The sequence below is a fragment of the Bombus vosnesenskii genome, unplaced genomic scaffold (assembly GCF_011952255.1).
Source record: "Bombus vosnesenskii isolate JDL3184/JDL3185 unplaced genomic scaffold, Bvos_JDL3184-5_v1.1 scf7180000014105, whole genome shotgun sequence".
NCBI classification, from domain to species: Eukaryota; Metazoa; Arthropoda; class Insecta; order Hymenoptera; family Apidae; genus Bombus; species Bombus vosnesenskii.
The window spans coordinates 321,454-342,443 of NW_022883371.1; the positions used below are offsets into that span (position 1 = coordinate 321,454).

The 20,990-nt window shown below is 31.1% G+C and overlaps 1 protein-coding gene across 10 annotated transcripts in view; it reads right to left on the bottom strand.

Annotated features, from left to right (window-relative positions):
• Nucleotides 1–9,447: 9,447 nt before the first annotated feature.
• The window catches only part of LOC117239706 (syntaxin-binding protein 5), a 71,133-nt gene continuing 59,590 nt past the window's right edge, over nt 9,448–20,990 (bottom strand). For 8 of the 10 annotated variants that reach the window (XM_033505500.1, XM_033505496.1, XM_033505499.1 and 5 more), the window contains 6 exons: nt 20,036–20,245; nt 19,295–19,403; nt 13,524–13,607; nt 13,101–13,196; nt 12,006–12,130; nt 10,170–10,557 (listed from right to left, as the gene is read on the bottom strand). In XM_033505500.1, coding sequence (XP_033361391.1) covers nt 10,295–10,557; nt 12,006–12,130; nt 13,101–13,196; nt 13,524–13,607; nt 19,295–19,403; nt 20,036–20,245 — 887 coding nt within the window. In that variant the 3' untranslated portion in view covers nt 10,170–10,294. Of the gene's footprint in view, nt 10,558–12,005; nt 12,131–13,100; nt 13,197–13,523; nt 13,608–19,294; nt 19,404–20,035; nt 20,246–20,990 lie in introns of all 10 variants that reach the window. The other 2 variants (XM_033505495.1, XM_033505497.1) reach the window with 2 other exon arrangements.

A 20,990-nucleotide genomic window follows, 5' to 3' on the forward strand; every position in this document is an offset into this window, starting at 1 on the left:
GTTCCGTATAGACGAACTTTGACTACAACTTCTTTCCGTGTAAGAAGGAGAAAATGCATTACGCATCGCCACCAATGCTGATAGGTGGGATATGTGGGATTCGCCAAAGGTGTTGAACGGCCTATCCATTAAAAATCTCTTCTCAACTTTCTCTCTGAAAAGCAGAATTTGCCTCCCTCCGGTTGCGACACGGCTATTGCATTACAACCATAACTATAACTAAATAAATAATGTTTGACTTTTAGTAATTATTCTCAATGTATTACAATACAAGACAAAAGTATTATATATTTACATTTATATTTTATATTTCATTTTGATTGTTATATTTAATATTTATATTTTATACTAATACAAGCTAAAGTTACTGAATTAATATTCCGTGTGCAGTATAAGTTTGATAGATAGTGTGTATATGGAAGTGTTTGATAGTTTCAACATTAATAAATAAAATACTAATTTAATTAACTCTTAGCTTGTATTAATTTAAAATATAAACGTCAATTATTTAAGTACATTTATTTCGTTCATTGTTATATTGACAATAATTGTTTGCAGTAAAATTTCATATTTTTGTTATAGATAATCTTTTAACGAAATATCTCGGTACTTGTACGACATTTTTGCTTTACTCTTTAAACCACGAAAAAGCTAGCAGTAAGAAGAGACAGAGACTAAGAGATTGGTTAATTTAATCTCTTTTAATCAACGAAATTTCCTATTTTTAAAACAGATACTTTTTAAAATAGATCTATCCGTAAGATCGAAATGTTTAAAATTATTTATAGTTTATGATTACATATTTTTATTATTCACGTACATTTTAACCTGTTCGACAAGAACTGCTAAAAGAGAGGAATTTTACTGTTTATGCATTATTTATTTTTTCTTTGCGTCGCGTCGCGTCGATGTAAAGTAGATTGCGGACTGAGAAATGATCACGGCAGGACGAATAATTTATTGCAACAGCGTTATAATTCTATAATCTGAGGATAATGGAGGTCATTAGCGTAATGCTTGTCTTCGAGTCGGATGATCACACTGCCCTGAAATCTGTGATCATTTCCGACAACCCTCGGTATGCTTCGACGCTGCATGATTGCACGTTTATGTGATTCCTGTTATTTTCAATCATTATTTTCACCGGGTCCCCGTTCACCCTCGCCATCCCTCCATCAGCAGGTAATTGTTATAATGAACAGGAAAATGATAGGTTTAGCCTGCCTTGCTTCGTGTTTTGTTTGAGAAACCTCCGGACAATGCAATACATCTTTACAGCAGAGTGATTTACTGAATTTACTTTAGTCTTGCAAATATTTTCTTTCATTTTTGTCGTAAATGGCTGCTTAATCGCCAGAGCACTACTACTTTCCCTCTTTTCATTTATTTTATAAATTCATAACGTTCTTTATGGCGAATAACATTTTATTAGAAAAAGTCTCTAAACTTGGTAAATTAGAATGTTTAACGATAAATGTCCATAATTGTTTAATCTGTAATTCAATGGCAAGTTTTGTCAGTTGGAGTGAAGTATTTTTTTATTATAGTAATTCCCGTGTATTAATTATTATGATTCTCAATATGTCCAACATAGGAGAAAAAGTTTAAGAGTATAGTATGTACGTAACGAGTCACGGGAGAAGTATAATTAAGGGTCTACAAACTCTAACGTGGTAATTATATTGGAACAGGTTAAAAACAAGAAAGCGTAGCATAAAATTATTCGAAGTGATTTTTCGATGGCTAATAATTGTGGTTATGCTAATGCATTAATTTTTGCTGTAGCAACAGCGTAAGATACATGTTCCTAGGGATTGAAGACCTTAGAAATCGTCAAGAATAATCAATTACTTATGTATATCATTATAATACTAATATATAATATATACAATATAAAACCAGTAATAATAATTGTTTTTAATAAATGCTAAATGTAACGTAAAATAAATTTACAAATGAAAATTTCTTACTTTATGCATTTCCTATGAACGATTATTAAATATATATATATATATATCCTGTATAACTTATTTTAAAAAGTTAGTAGTTTTCTTCAAAGCGTTTAGTATTTTTATGATAGTATTGCATGTATCGATTATTGCTGACGCGTAGTCCCATAAGGAAAATTCGATAACGGTGAGGCGTATAGGTACATTATACCTACCTATCTAATAACAGAATTACATTAACAGCACTCATATGATGAAAACGAAAAATACAATACTAAATATTGAATTTAGATATTTATTAAAAACCATAATTTTCTAATGAAATCTAGACAGTACACCGATACATCGGATAATCCTAGCAGCCTAATTTGTTGTAACTCTATTTCAAATAAGAGTAGAAAGTTCATAAAAATATTGTGCATAGCTTAGCAACCTTCATTATCTTGTCAAACAAATGTCACAAATGCAACTATGCATATTTAAAAAAAAAATACATACAGTTATTTTTATAGAGATTCATTCCTAAGGTGCAATCATTCCTATGGTCATATAAAGAATATAACATATAATTATTAAAAACTCGACGTAATTTCTAATGCTGAATCATCACGATATTCGTGTCACCAATATGTTATAAACGTATCTCAAAAGATTAGGCGGTAACTTAAAAGAATTTGGTTTATTCTGACAGACATAAGTATTAGGACGTTAATGAAAAATTACACAAACCTGGAAAGTTGAGAAATGATTAAAATTTGTAGAACTTATTAGTCATGTGAAATTTTAGGCTATAAACCCCTGTATTCGATATCATAAAATTAACGTTCTTTCGTATCCCATATTCGTTACGTTTCTCGTTCACCGGTTGTATATGCTGCGAATAATATTATGATTCGCATCCTGAAAATTTCTCATTTCATCGCAAATTTTTCGACAGACTTTAAGTCAAGAAATTACTAGAAGGCCAAGATATCATTATTAATTTATTATATATCTGTAATATTTGCAAATAATTTCAACAAATTTTTATCATAAGTTTTAGATCGCAATTTTACACGACTATAAAAGTCTTAAGGATTATTCGTTTTCTCGACTATCTAGAATAATTATTACGTTTCGTGTGGAACCAACGGATATCGTAATACTTTTGAATCGTAGTGCATGTCGATTTCATTATTTCAGTATAAAAAAAAAAAAAATGATAAATGAAAGCTGGATTTTTCAATCTTCCGCCCTGAGCTTATTGCGAGTAAGTGTCTTCTCGGCATGCGGTGAAATAGAAATTAAAAAGAACCAAAGAGATTCGTTTAAAGAGATACGAAAGGTGTAGTAGGTGTGATATTTTGAACCAAATTCAGGACTTAAGTTAAGCTCGCGATAAAAGCTACTTTAAATAAGGCGTTCTACATATGATAATCGTGCAGATGGGTATATCGATATAGTGGTGGGGTAGGGTTGGGGTTGTGCTGGCATGGAACATATTCTATCAGTTTGATAGCTCTCGGTGGGACACTCGATGGCGGATGAAAGCTAAGGCGGATGCCTTGATATCTAATATCGGCTGTGCACCTTTATGTCGTCGGTATCGGTTTATGTTGCCCCGGGTAATCTTCACCTTTCCACACCAGACTTAAACTTTTCACGTAAGTGCAGCGCTGACTGGTAAATAAAAGTGTGAAAAGTTGCCATCGAGAAAACGCCATGAACTCTTGGGAGTACATAGTTTGTTGCGTTTGTATTCTTTTTCTCACTGTATATTATTTTATGGATGTGTTCCATGACGCGAGGACAACAATCAATACCATTAAATATTTTCATACAATTTCATGTCTCATATCCTCTCCCCCTTACTTAATTAACTATTAGTGTATTTTACTAATTTCCAATCTTTGTGGATCTTATGCAGTATATTATTCTCTATTTCACTTCTTGATCTATTTTTACTATATATTTATTACTACATTTTTATATTTACTATATTTTACTATATTGATCTATTTTTAATTAGCTTTTTTTCAAGCATCGAAAAGAAACGATAATGATATTAATATTAATATCGGTTAGAAAGTCATACTATAATACATTCGTACTATACATGTATATTATTGTGGTATAAATATTAGTAAAAATTTATTTCATGTTCATGAGATTTCTTCGTGGAAGAAATTCAAATTATTAGCTGAAAGGAATGTGAAGAAAATAAAAGAAAATTGTAAGGTAAAAGTAACGAAGATAAAAGAGGTAAGAAGTTGAAGGTATAATTCAGACTAGTTGTCGCGCGAACGAGATGTATCTGGATGTTGAAAAGATAGGTAATCGCATGGCGAATAATTCCCACGTGCAGTTTAAGGGCTACCTGAGATGACAGGCTAGGGAGAAGCTACAGCAGCTATTTAACATTCCGCCTCATTTCCTGCCGCCTCTACGGCACCGCCTCCTCCTTCTCCTCTTCCCTTTCCAGATCCCGTCCTTCTCCTATTTCTCCTTCTTCGTTCCGGAGGAAACGTTCGCGCTCGATGCGAAAATTGCTTCGCCAAGAATTATTGACTATAAATTACTCGTCTCGCTACCCTAACCTCTTGGTTCCACCGTTACTCATGCAAATGACGGCGAAGCCCGCGGGCCCGTTTGGTGCACACGTTCGCGTTCGTTCCAATACTCACCACTTACTCAGTGTTATGCCGATCCGACGAGTAAACGGAAAACTACCTTGGCAAGCTAACTCTCGATATTGGCCGCGAATTGGCACGCATTTACATTTTATTACGCGTACTCAAGACAGACTGCCGTTTCTCTCGGGCTCTTTATTCGTTTCTTCCCTTCGATCGTTCGCTAGCATCCTTTCACCACCATCCACTACCTTTCGATTGTCATTGCGATCGCGATTGCAAAGATTCTTCTTGTTCCACGAGACATCGCACAAATACCTCAACTCTCGGATATTGCTGTTTAAAGGTTACCGTAAAACGACACCGATCAATTACCAACACAAGTTAACGAATAAGCAAGTAAACGATCACTCTCTTATTTCGTAGCAGTACTTTAGTTCCTTTCTTTCTTTCTTCCTTCCTTTTCCTTTCTTTGTCTTTTACTTTCTTACAGATTTATTTTAAAGTGATATTGGTACGGCGTGTACACGATTTTGATACATTCGATATCCCGCACTACCTTAAGAGAAGGAGGCACAGATAGAAAAAGGCGAGAAAGAGAAAAGGGAAGAGAAGGGTCGGGAGAAAGAGGGAAGGGAAGAGAAGGGAAAAGAATGCGGTATACTGACGCTAAATTGAATTTTTTTCAATTCATTCCACTTCCCACAAGCGAGCTCAAACTCGATGAGTATCTGTACGCGACAGCGGCACCTATTCGCAGTAAATTCTCATTATTTTTAAATTGGAAATGAGAAGTGTACGCGGCGGGTGTGGTTGAGAGCACCTTTGCCGCTGCAGAGTAAAAAAGACAGGAACTCGGCAGTGTATTATTCCAGGCCGATGCCTATCCTAACAGCGGAAGAGTCGCAGAAACTAATTTAATTACTTGGCTGGTGTCAATAACAGTAATCGTTCTCTGTTCGAACCTCAATTTCCAAGGATCTGATTAAATATCGTCCGCCTAATTTTCCATAATCTGCATTTTTAATAACCATACCTTCCAATGTAAGTTATCTTGCGATTTCGTATACCTGCACATCGTATATGCGAGTCAGAGAAATATTTTCGATACGTTGATCGAACTTTGGGAACTCGAATTAAAAGAGGAAAGCTAATCTACGAGTTATGGAGCTTTTGTCTATTAACTTTTTCGAGCATAGGAATTTTAACAAACCAAAACGACTTGAAGGGCTTTGTGAAAGAGAAATTATGTGATTAATATTTTTCGGACCGTATCGAAAAAAGACAGATTCAACTTTTAGTGGTTGATTGTTTATCCGCAAAAATAAATTTTTGTTATTGTCGGTAACGATTATCCGATAGTGGTTAGGAATATAGAAGCGTTGATATTGTTTATCAATAGTCAAAAAAGTTATTCGAAATCATCGTTTAAACCAAGCAACCAATTCGTTATACTGCAACTTTAAGTTTGCTTATGATCTTTGCTTATCTTTTCCTAACACAAAATTGCAAATCTCGGTCGAAAATTCCTGTCAATTTCTCAAACAATTCGATCTCGTAAAGTTTAAAACTCACTGCATTCGGTAAGGGTCAAAAATAGCAGTTATTTCTAAAATTTTTCTCGAGGAAGTCATTGAGACAAAGATGAAGAAAGAAAAAAAAATAAAATAATTAAAGAATCTTAATATTTAATAATTAAACTAATAACCACTACAAATGATCAGAATCTTTTTGAATACCAATAACCGATGAAGGAATTTCTTCTAGTCGCTTTCGATCATCGTCAACTTTGATTAACCTTACGGATAATCAATAGTTAGAAGAAAAGCAGCAAAATTTGACCACACTGTAGAAGCACAATGTGTTTGATATCTCGCAGAAAACTTTACAAGAATGCTTACTTTAACTTCTGAGAGGTTTAATTGTAACTTACGAGATTAATGTTTCCGGGTTTTGTCTGTTACTTTCAGATAAAATATATTTTCCAAGCAAATAAAACCAAAGCAAAATAAATGCAAGAACTGTTATGAAGAAGTATGATCTATTTGTATATACATATATCTAGCTTGTTATTTTTTCGTGTTATTTGTCTAAACATGTAACTAGTCCGGTAGCGTATTGAACATTTTGATTTAAAACTCGAGTATCTTCGTATGATTTAGGGTAGATTTTAGGGATTTTATATTTAGGATAGGTAGGGTACAATTTTACTTGTAATCTATAAAATTTAGCTATCAACCATGGTAAAAGATAAAAATACAATTTCTTATTAAACGAATAAAAGTAAAGGCACGTGTGTGTGCATGAAGCTAATAAACGATAAGGTTTTTATAAAGAATTATTGTATTTATTAAAAGATACGAATCCTTAATTTGGTTCAAACTCATTTATTAATCGGAGCCAAGATACAGTCTGTCCTCGAGGCAGTACTTTTACAATAACATGGTATTATATTTCTTGAAAAATAAGAATTGTACTAGATTAGTAATAGTATAAATCGAGAGTATTAGATATTTCGCTGCATCTAAGGACAAAATTTCATGTACAATATTAGATTTACAGATTCAGGCCACAGCGTTGAAATAGGTTAGACAGAATAACCGATGAACATTCGATACAAAGAGTGTAGCGAGTAGGAGAGGTAGCTACCGGTCGTTCGAACATATCCGAACAGAACGAATAAATATTTATGTATGTATATGTAATGTACGTTACAAGATGATCGGGCTTACTTTCTTGTGAAAATCAAGTTCCTCAAATAGCTGAAACATTGGATCGATTTCTAAAATTAAGTACAGATATCTGCGAAACAATGTTCCTTTCATCGAAAAGGGGAACAATCATTTTGTATCGCGAGTTGGATCTTAAACTTAATCGAGTAATAAAAAAAGTTAACTAGCCTTGCAATTGTGTTTGTGTATGAAAATAATTTGACCGATGAAGTATATGTATAGTAAATTGTATTTTCTGGTTAATCTATTGTTTGAGAAGCGGAACGAAATATTATAGATAAAGGTTAAATAGAACTTCCAATTAATAATTATCTTTACTCGTTTGTTATATTTTTCTTTGTTCTAATTTTAAATACTCCCCTTATTACAATAAATTATTTTCAAACACATCTCAACCTGTTTGATATGATAAATAATTCAGAATCACCTAAACAATAGTCTTTATACAACAAGTGTTAGAATATGTTATATTATCAAACACTTAAGTAATAATGTATCTTCTGTTTCTTGTTTGCAACTATTATACATTTAACTACTATTCTATTGTTAGAGCAGTAAACAACTTTTTGTCACTTTCACAAAAGATCCGAGAAGGATATTTTTTTTATCCGCATAATACACTATTGGTTTCTCTTCTTTGTCTCTTATAGGATATCAACACACTTGTTAACTTTGTTTATGTTAATATATCACCATACGATAGCGATTACTTTTTTCTTTTTATATTTTTAGAAGATCTGTGGTGTATCGAGTTGTTTGACTTCGAATACTACCAATACTAAGACAATAAGAGCTGCCGCGAAAAAAGATATCAGTTAATAAGTTAAATAAATTAAAGTAGATTAATTCTCGGTTCTCTTGTGTACGTTATACTTGTATATATGTATATCACAATCCCAAAATTCGAGAAACTTTTTGTATGGGTGTTACAACGATATTTTCGAACAAGTCCACCCTGTTTTGTCGTGGACCACAACAGCAGTAATCACTCGATAACAGATACATCTCGTGACAAAAGGTATTATGGCGGTTAAAAGTTTGCCAGTAAACCTCTGCTTGCGTATATTGTCCGAGGAAAATTATATCAAGAAAATGTTGACTTAACTCGAAGAAATTGCAATCTAATTAATTCTCTGCAAGACACATTATAATATAGTTTTATGCAGGTGATTAGTACCATTAACATCAACTATACAATTATTGCTATGGAAGCAGTACGACGATTCAGAGCCTCGATAAATTCAAATGAACTTATACATACATACATACATACATACATACATACATACATACATACATACATACATACATACATACAGCTCGTACGTACGTATATGTATATTATATATTGTCTTTAAGTAATCTAATCTACGTATAATTTTTAAAATTACAGTAGCTCTCTTTCGTTCTCGTCGTTATATACCATAAATTCAATTGAATTCATCATTCACGCTGAAATAGCGTAACTTACAACACGTTATTATACAAACAGCTCTTTGTTTTAACGTATAATACTTTTCCTACTGCATTTGTTCCTTTATGTACATAGCATATCTAGCAATAACTACAATTATAATAACAACTAATATACAACTTATCAACGACGTGACGACACAACAGGTCTATTATAGATGAGAATAGTACGAGCCCGAATATCTGACATCGTGGATAAATTATATATTACACTGCATTCAACGTTTATTCAGTACGCTATTATCTCAATTAATTAATTATCTTTATTGTCAATACATTCGGAACAACGTCGCTGCACCTTCAACAACAGGGTCTTGTTCAAACTTTCTGATTTGGATTTTTAGTGTTGATGAGTTGTTCGTGCATCTGCTTTGGTTGTTTTCTTTTAAATATGCATATGTATATAAGTACATATGTAGGTATAGTTAGTCACAAAAGCATCCGACCATGTTACGTATTTGACATACTTTGAATAAAATTACATATTAGTAAAGAAAAGAAAATAATTCGGAGTCTACTTTCAGCAAATATTTATTAGTTTATTTCATAGTAATGGACTAATTGTTTGAAAATAAAATAAAAATATATATATACTAAACAATTATATTTAAAAAATTAAATATCAGATATGTACTCCGGTGGGCAGATATTTTTGTGACATACATATATATTTTTTGTAAAGGAGTTTTGTTTTGCAAAGTTTTGTTTTGTTTGCGAAGGAGGAACAAACAAAGACAAGGTACCGGTTCACGGGAACGATTTTATGTTACAGGACGTCCGAATGGATTAACGGGACCGATCGATTAAAAGGCGAATTATTACATAATTATATGTATTGACTCGCACATAGTTGAATCAGTTTCCTATATTTGTCTAAATACTTATTTTTTTATATCTTATATAACCTATATGAACTAACAATTTGTTTAATTTTAATAGTGGCCACCTCACTTTTCCTGGGTTTTACTATTTGGTTCACATGTTTCGTGCATATCATTCATTTGTCGCGTTATACGTTATGTGTATGTGTATGTATATAGAGGTTATTACACATGTTCGAAATCGCGCATATATATATATATATATATATATATATTTAATCTTACTTGTGTTTATACGTGTATATACGACGTTTTTTTATATTCTTTGCTGAAAGATGTGCGTGTGTATTATCTGCTTGTAAAAGTATCTCATATATGTTTCCTTTACTCTTATCCCGCTCTCTTTCTCTCATCCTCTCTCGCTTTCTTTCTCGCCTCGTCTTTGAAACAGACACGCGCACACTCACGCATTCAAGACTCGTCGACACGCTTGAGTCAACTACACATACATACATATTCGAATACAGCTCTCACTCTTTATCATGTAACATGTTTCCTGTGTGTGCGTGTAAAGTTCGCAATTACTTAATTGTCGAGTTTTAGTTACGTTCTCCTATTTGGTACGACAGAACTTATAGGTGAAATGTGAACGCTAAATTACAGTATAATTGTACGCTATTCCATATTTGGATAGAACTCGGACGACGTTCTCATAGCTGATACCATTTCTTGTCTTTGTACTTGAGCATCAATCCGTGAGCAGATTGCGAGAAACCCTCAGCTTCGGACATCATGCGTCCTGTTCGCTCCTCCAATTGTGACAACTTCTCACCTCGTTCGAGAACCATTTGATGAGCCACGTTTACTTCTCCCGTCGCTGTTGTCACACGTTCTCGCATATTTTCCGTTGCTGCGTTCGGTCCTGGTATATGTTTTGCAACCGTACGGGAAGCTCGACCGCTTGATTCACCAACTGAAAATAACATTAATTCTGCTACTTAATTTATTGAATACCGGAGTAAGATACAATATACTTTTGTACATTTAGATTCTCTGGTACGTTATCGTCTTAATATAATGCATAAATATGAAATATTCTTTTTTCAAACAATATTTCTATCATATACTACATTTAATCTTATCTTATCTTCTTAAAGATCTTTTTAAATCTTATTAAAATTATATTTAATCAAAATATGGTTCATGCTATTACATACACTTCCCTAAGAAGTAATTATTTTCGTTATTTCTGATTTATAAAAATTACCAGTAACAAAAGTCAAAATTCTTCGCCTAAACCATGCTTTTATAGTTTTTCATTCCAAAGCAATTTGTTCGTTCGCTAGTATTCGTTTGTTCGCTTGTATACAGTAATATCTTAAATGATTGGAAAGATAGTAATATCATAATAGATAGAATGTAATACCCAATCTGATCTAATCAGATCTTGTGATTGATGTAGAATAAACAAAATGAATCTCAGTCTCGCTAAATGTAATGAGGTAATTCCGTAACAGTCGTTCTATAATCTTTGAATATGAGCTTAATGGTCATGAATTAGCAACTAGTGCAATTAACGGCCTTGGTATCTGCATTGCACCTACATTAAGCTGAAAGCATTGCCATAAAATTGTGTGCACTGCTCTTAAATCGTTAAATTCTATTGCTCGTTCTCCTACCAATTTTAAAGACATTTTCATTATTAACGTATTATATTTTCCGGTAGTTAGACCTCAATTAAAGTATAATTATTTCTCTTTCTCGATTCTTAACATAAAACCTGACCATTGAGACAGTTGGACATACATTCCTTATCTATATAGCTTTTCATTTGAACAAAGCTATGTTGTGTAACGATCGCAATTATGAACCATAGTTAAATACGCTTAATATGACCTCTTTGGCTGAATGTAGAATTGTCAATGATCTTTCGTTTTTATTTAAAATTGTAAATAGTCAAGTCTCATCTTCTCAATTATTACAACTCATTTATTCGTACACTTGTTCAAAAACTTCTACAATAGAATCACACATTTAATTACGCTATCGTAAAATCTAAATATGGTTCAAGTGATTCAATTAATCGAACACTAAAATTAGCCAATACATTTACGGATAAGATGCATTGTTCCTGTAGCTCTGTTCATTATTTCAAGTAATCTTTATACGTAACGCTGTTTTCACGCTGTTTAGATTGTGTTTTTAGTTGTAGAATTTTTGTAATTGCAGTACGTGTATTTAATTTTATACCGCTTATTATGTAGCTCATTATGTTACTGTTCTTTTACTTCTGCCCTTCTTTCTGTATTTTCTAGTTTTGTTTATTTCTTATCTTATACATAATTGCCTGTACATATTGGATTCATACCCATTCTATTAACAAATAAATAAATAAATAACAAATAACAAAGTTAAACTTACATAGCTCTTCTCTATCAAGGCTTCGTGATCCTCCGCCGAAGAGACCTTTAAAGAAACTTTCTTTAGGTGGTTCAGGCATATCGTGGCCGGTAAATAAGTCTCCCATCATTTCAGTTAATTCACCACTGGAAACAATACATTTCAAATGGTTAAAAGATTCAAATTCAATTCAAGAATTCAACTGTTTTTAAAATTATTCCTACACGTATGTCATATAGCAAAAATACCTACATACAAAATTTTATTCTTATATTTAACTTTTCTCTTTAACACAATTTTCACTACAAATATTTTTGAGTTATCAGTTCCAAACTGAGGTGAAACAGGTGAAAAAGGTAACTAAAGATTATATCAAATATCGTTATATTTGTATTGTATCATATAAAAGAAACGATTAGATAAATGAAAATGTTTATAAATAACTGTAAAATACACATGTATTGTGGAATTAAAGCGATCCTTATTTGCCCTTCTAAATCATCGTTTTAACGTTTACAAAAACATACATTTAAAGATTAAAAAAATCTGAAATGAATAATTTTTATTATTATAGTATTTAGAAAAGCAGCTTAAAAATACGTCTCACGGGACAGATATAAATATATAATAAATATGCACGTACAGTAGTTCTAAAGCATGAAAGTTTTTTCTATAAATAACTGAAATAAAACAAAATTAAAAATGGATATCTGCAAGTCCTTTTCTAAATCTAATTATACAATTTTTTAACAAATTAATTTTCTAATACACAAAGGAAAAACAGAAATTCCATTAAATGACAAATCAAAATAAAAACACGATCAAAATGTTTTTACTGCATATGTATCATCAACATTGATTGCATGGAAAATGATGGAATACTGAAATCAAATTAATATATTTAGAAGCGAAGAATATTATTTCTTGACAAGATACGAATTAACAGACGAATTTGAAAACACCAATTCTAGATTTAACAACCTCATACCATAACATTAATTAAATACGAAGGAAGGAAATAATGAGGAATATAAATTTTCAACAGGAATAATAAAATTCGAATTTTTAACTCCCCTATTAAATTCGTTGAGATATTACGATAAAAGTGAATCATACCAAAATTGACTGGATACAGAAAACTTTTGGATCTCAGTGGGCGACGAGAGATATAAGCCATGACCCCTATTGCTGAAGCAAAGTGTCTTTGCAATTCTGTAAAAAAGATATACAATAATTAGTGTGATATCTGTTGGTTTCATAAAGTTTATATGAAATATGTAGATGTACTGTGATGATAATATCGAAATTGAAAAAATGTGTGCTTACGTATATATTTAATAAGCTTTATCATATAACGAAAATACTAATAAAAATCGAAACAGCCGTCCGAACGACGTTCAAAGAAGTACCATGAGGTAAAGAAGTATAGGGATTGAGATGATTTATCGGAAAGAAATAAAATATATATGTATAGCACGCAAGGCATTGTATGTTGTATAAAATACATATTGTGAAAAGTGTATTTTATAGATCACTTACTGATCGGTATCGCCATTAACAAAGAGTTGATGACCCCATATGGACAACATGGGGTCTACAATGCCATGTTTTGTAGTCTGAAAACTGTTAGAGATTACAGAGACAGGAGAAAAGTGAGCGTTAAGCCATACACGAGTAAAAAGAGATTTTTAGTTCGCATAATTAGCATTAACCCTTAAAACATTGGATCTTTTTATCTTCAAGATATTTCCAACAAATGTATTCCACTTGAATACACGATCGCTGTTTTTTTAATATGTAAAGAGGATGATGTAAGAAGAATGATAGGTAAAAGAATAATAACATAAGTCGTTGTTTACAAAACTTGTTGCTGTCTAATAATCTTTTTTAATTTAGTATAAACTATAGTATTAAATAGAGTGAATTTTGTGACAATACTCATATTCTGATTAGTAAGAACATGAATTCAGACTTTACATAATACATGTACAATGTAGATATTAACTTGTACATTGGAAACATGCCACAATCAAGTTCTCGAAATATCTCTAATTTTGAACATCAAATAAATGTTATTAATTAAACAGGAGTGTTGAAACTTGCACAATAATGTATTTTAAATTTTAAACCATTATATATCGAATATCATTAGATAATTTAACCCTCAATTGGTATCGTTAGTTCAGAAGTGATTTAATGATTAAAAAAACAATAGGCCATTTCATTCAAGAAAATGTTATTATTAGCAAAATTTCAGAAGCTGTGACTCTCAGACGACCTTCATTCTCGTAGTCTAATTTCCCTCCTGAGACGAAGTAACTTTCTCTCGAAAGATTATTTTCTATCAATTTTCAAATAAGAAAATAATTGAGAGTGGCAGAGTTAAGTGGGACATCCTGTGTATTCAAAGTACTTTTCAAGAAAAACATTAAACAAACAATGAATGTGCCCTAGTCTTACCTCCGAGTTATGGTCAAACTATGTATTCTTCGTCTTTTGCATTTCAAAGCGGATTTCATTTATTACAAAATATCAGTGCAAAATTAGCTTGACCATCAATCTACCACTATTCATGATATGTGGAATAGATCATATAATTGTCTAGTTTTTATCGACCATAGCTTCCGAATATATTTCTTCTTGATATTCAAAGGAAATATTAAAAGTATTTCATTCGTGATAATTACATAGACAACAAATATTAATAATAGGTTTTACAGTCACACCAGAAATACATATAACGATTAAATAAAATTTAGGAGTGACAAAACCTTATTAAACCTAAAAATGTTACTGAAACGATAAGTTCAACAAAAAAAAATAAACTGGATGTTTTCAACAAAATAAATAATTATGTAAATTTCATAGTTTAAATTCTAGAGTTTTGTAGTCTAATATGTATAAGACCGTAGGGATAAGAACTTGCACAGTTTTTACTTTATGTAATAAGAAGTAAAGAACGAGTACATATTTTATATGAATTTGTAGGGAGAAAAAAATATTCGACCGATCCAATTTGCTGGACTCGATCTCGGATTCGATTCCGGATCGCGCTAGCCGGACAAATGTTTTCCCAATTAAGCTATACAAACTGTCGGTAAATATTTTTCCCTTAATTTTTAAGTCTTAAATTAGGCTGTTGCCTACAAATATTTATTCTAAACTCTACCAGGGATACTTCTATATTCTAAATAGTACACTTAGAAATATTTTGTATATCAAGACCAAAATTTGATATTATCAAATATTAATATCTTTAAAAGAGCATCAAAATGAACCATACGATATGTATACATATGTATATACATTATTTTACATCTTATATTAACATAGTGTACAAGATAAAGTATAATTTTGATTCAAAAATAACACCCCTTGAAAAAATAAAAAATATTCGTTTAACGAAATAAACAGTACCTATACACTATATTTCACACAATGGAAACAAGCTGTAACTCTAAAACGGTAAAAGATAGAAAAAGATTTCATCGGACAAAATTAAACTTTGTTTAGTGTAAATATTTTTAAATCATCTTAATTTTCTCAAATAAAAATATAATAGGCTATGAACTTTTTTCTACACCAATTTATGTATATTGATTGTATTGTTTTTTTAATAATAATTTATAGTACAGACAGTTTTATACAAAAAAATAAAGCATACACATATATTTATGTATAATGTATATACATGTACATCTAGAGAAATCTTTCATTCTTTTAACTGAGTAACAGAATACACTCAATGAGCAACTGCAAACACATATACAAAATACTCGAAAATGATTTGTCACAATAATAATAATTTGTCAGAATAACAATAGCGTTATTCTATACCTCTGGATTAGTGAAGATCTCCAAAAAAAATCTTTTTGATTGCATCCAAAATCAGATATTCTAGTCATCATCAGTGTCAAAAGTCTCAAAGGAATCACAGATCGCAATTCAACCGATTTGGAAAAGATGTTGAAGTATCATTAGTTTTCAGACTCACTTTATTTGTAACGTACTTACATTTTGCAATTAGATACAGGGAAAATAACAAATATATTGAAAATAATGCCAATGAAAGACCGATTAAACTTTGACATCATTTTTCAAGAGAAGGGTTCAGTTGCGATCCATGATTCCTTTGATAAGTTTGGTTCTCGACTCTCAACTACAGTACGATGCAGCTAAAAATTTTGTCCTTGAACTTCAAGATCAAGGTCAATCTTGCGGCTATTTTTGGCATACTTTTATTGATCCAAAGGTGTAAAATAACGCTACGATGCTCGTGACAAATCATTTTCGAACACCCTGTATCTACATCCAGGGACGAATTTATCTTAACGGCAATAATAATATAAGCGCCGGGCCCCGAAAGTGCTTGTCAAAAAGACTAATAAACGATTATCAGAATTACACAAAATACATTTGTTAGTATGCAAAGACTGGGAAATAAATTTTAGCTTGGCTGAAACGATGTCTACTGGATCAACACGTATAATCGTTCGAATATTCGAAACATTCAATGGGTCCATTCCAAAGTGTTTTGGAGAATTTTTACGTTCTATAGAATACATGAAAAATAATTGAATCCTCCAACGAGACTCGCTTGCCATAGGAATTTTAAACGCAGTTTTGGACTGCCATCGCATTGTGCATATTTTAATTACTACGCATGAAGTTCACCGTCTAAATGAGTATCATATTCTGACAGATTAGCTAAAGAATCCCTAAAACGAAATATTAATTTCCTGATGGTTTAACGAACATCGATTTAGCCAGGCTAAATTATTTAAAATTTGGCTTAGTTCAGGGGCTCCAAAATGATTATTTTTAACTTCAAGCTCTCGAAGGTTTAAATCCACCACTGCATAATCTAATGTTTAAAAAATACATATATATGTATAAGTATATGTACACCATTCATTAGTACATTGATAGTATACTAATATCAGAGAAGGAATGCGTGACGTCATTTGATAGCGTTGACGATTCAGTTACCGATTTACATTAATCTTCGGAACTAGTCTATGACAATTTACTACATGGTATAATATCACGTGGCAAGTCGTTGTATTTGCCTCAACAAACGCTATGATATTCTAATTAAAAAGATACGGGGTCCCATTTAAAAAAATTAACTTGACTTTATATACTAAGCATTTTTGAATTAAAAACAATTTTTTGATAACTTAAATCCCTCGTGAGATATTCCACTGTTTCTGTTTAAACGGAACACCTTATATATAGGATATACAGGGTGGTTGGTAACTGGTGGTATAAGCGGAAAGGGGGTGATTCTACGCGAAAAAAGAAGTCGAAAATATAGAATAAAAATGTTTCGTTTGAGGCTTTGTTTTCGAGAAAATCGACTTTGAATTTTCGCTCGGTACGCGTGCGGTACGTTATAACGGATCTCAGTAGATCGTTGTCTCGATGGAAAAATTAAAAAAAAAAAATTTTTTTTTAATTTTTATTCTATATTTTCGACTTCTGTTTTCGCGTAGAATCACCCCCTTTACGCTTGTACCACCAGTTACCAACCACCCTGTATAACATACATTTCCATTTAAGTGAAAACGATGAAATACTAATACTAGCGCGGGATTGAAGTTATCAAAAAATTGTTATTACAAACGCTGTTTAACATATAGAGAAACATTAGGTGTTATAATTGGTGTAAATGGATGTTATAAATAACTTTTTGTAAGTATATATATTTTATAGTATAATACATATGTATATTATATATATGTATAATTCAAATTGATATAACTCAATATAAATAAGTAATATATTTCATGTTGCGTACAACATTTTTGGATAATCATCAATTATATTAATAATCAGAATATGAATATTCATATTAACGGAAAAGAATATTTAAGAAAACAGAAAAGAACACTATCATAACAGAAAAGAAATATACTACGTAAGAAGAATATGAATTGAAGATGCAAATTTGCTATTATTTCAAAAGTAAATAGCTGCCAATTCAATAGAGTAAATAGTAGTAGTAGCATAGAACTGTTTATTGAATTAACTATATAGAAGATATTAAACAGTGCAAAAGAGGTGCTTATATAAAGAATACTACATGAAACATGCTATAAGTGTATTAAGGGTTAACGAATATACGTTAGATATAGTAAAGAAATTACATGCTATAAATATTAATATTGCTTATTATCATTTCACTAAATATACTTAATTAATTATTCTATATTTATATTGGTGTCAGATATCAAGTAATATCTATACAACATTCACTCAGCTACATAATACATGGTGCATAACGCTATGCAACGAAAGAATGTTTAAATTCGTATTTCAAAAATATAAAGAGATCGCGGAATTATTATTCATCGTATATATAATTGTATATATAGATAGATAATAGTAAACATAATTTAAGTATGCCCACTATAGTTTTCACAAATATTTATATCGGTATGTTGAGAAGTACATAAAATTTAAATAAAGTAAGTAAAATTTAAAAAATCTAGTAATATATCTGCATACATATGAATAAATGAATAAATTTTCAATTTTAAATTCATAAACAAATAAACTATATTGTACATATATGTAATAAAACATATAATTCCATTCGAAATCAGTATATGCAATTAGTTACATGTTCCATACGTAATCAATTCAACGTAATCAAAAACTAATTAATAAACAAAGTTTTATATAAAAAAGTCTATATAACGTTAATAATAAACAAAATATGAGAAATTCGATTATTATATTTGAATTCAAGTCGAAGTTCCCCTTGTATTAAATGATTATTCTATTCATCTCAAACTACAACAATGTTTTCTCAATAAACGATCAAAGGATGAAAATATTATAATATATACTTTAATATTTACAATTGTGTACGTTATAATAATATTAGATTGTTTCTTTTTAAACAGCTGGTAATGTCGTGTTTTGGTGACTCATCGACGATTAATATTTCATTATATTTTGACTATTTTTTTAAAGCTCCCACTATTTAAAAATATAAACATTTAAACAATTAAGAAATTAGTAGTTAAAGCCGTTACACGTACAATAATTATTTAGAATAATTATTTTTTTTTACTATTACATACATATATTCCAAAAATAATCAATTAGAAGTATTAGCCAAGAAAATAATGTCATTAGTATGAAATGACTTTTATGCTACATTCGACGATGTACATATATAAAATGTTGCAGTCTTGCAATGTTGCAATAATGCAATAGCATATAGTGCATTATATACCATGTGCAATTAGAATGATTATTTTGCCGCAAAGCTAATATAATGAAACAATTGTTATTCTTACCTCAAATCTATAAGCGGTAGAAAATCGACGTCTATAAGCGGCCTCAGACTTGGCAAACTATAAGTAGCTATGTGACCATTTGAAATGTAACATACAAGACAGACATTGTCTGAAACACACAGAAGATTTTGCTCTTTTATCTATATTAATTTAACTTGATTTTTACCAGATGAGTTGAATACTGACTTGTTATTTACTCAAAAATGTTGATACTGACTGAATATAATTCAACCCAAACTATATGTATTACATAGCAATAAAGCAATTCATAATATCTCATATTACATATATCGAATTGTATTCCAACGATTACGTAAAAATGTTCGAAGTATGCTTGTTATACTACGATCTTACGATCTGCGACAACGGTGCACTACAGAAATATATGTAACTAGCACAAAATTCCTTTCTTATTGACCCACAATCTTAAACAGATACTAAAATTTGAAATTGTTGTGAATTCTCTTGATCGGATGATTAGAAGAAAAATTAAACGTAATTCTGGCATCTGCTTATCACACAACTTTCGGAATTTGAAGTGAAACGTTTGAAATGTGTATCAGTATAAAAGCAGGAAACGACAACATATTTTAAACGTAACTGTATATTGTACATCTATAATTATTATCAAATACTAATTAGTTAGTAATATACATATGTATACTTAATTCGAAAACTTATGACTTTGTACAAATATGAAATAAATTGTTTATGAAAAAAAAGGATATTTACGATACATACCTTTTAAAGACGTAATCTCTGCTTTAATCACAATATGACTTTCAGCCAGTTGTTGTCTGTACTGACAATTTTGCGAGGGTAATGCTACAACCCTCGCTTGTTTTTCTGACGCTAATACAACGAATTGGCGGTCTTCGAAGCCCTCTCCGGTAGCTACTTGAGTGTTCATCGATGGAGAAGACGTTCGACTATTACATTTGCCTTGACTTCCTGTAACGATAAAAGGCGCATCGCGTCACTGGAAGAAAACCGTTTCTAAAAAAATATTTGTAAAAATATTTTTGCCAATGAAAATTCGAATTTACAGCAAATCTCACTACTAAATACATTATACAGGGTGTTACGGATAGTACAACCGAGTATAACTGGATTCCTTGTGAACAAATAAATCAAATATATAGAATAATGATTTTCCATTCGCAACTTCGTTGTCGACAAAATTAAATTTGAAAATTCCTTACGAACGCTAGCACTTTTCGCGTTTGCGACTTCGCCGTACTATAATGGTATAATTAACTTGTCCCTGTATTTAGCATGCCGAGGACACTGCAATATCACTCAACTTTATTCTATTGGATTTTTGTTGAGGTCTCATTAACGAATTTGTATATCTAAAGATTAAACAAATAATGAACCATTGCCAGAGAGGGTTATGCAACTATAATATTTGAGCAAGTATAGACCAAAAATTCGTTGCCATCAGTTTATGTTTTCATGATTAGAGAAGCAACAATTTGTTTACGGCAAGATTTCGCTAAGACGTAGCGTTAATCTGTATCCTTCATAACATTAGCAAAATCCTAACGTATAATGTAATCGGTTAAGTTGCAAAAGCAACAATTGCATAGACGAAAAATTTTCAAATTTAATTTCCTCCAAGACGAAGCAGCAGATAGAAAATCGTTGTTCTGTATTTTTGGTCTATTTTTTCATACAGAGTCCACCCATGTCAGCT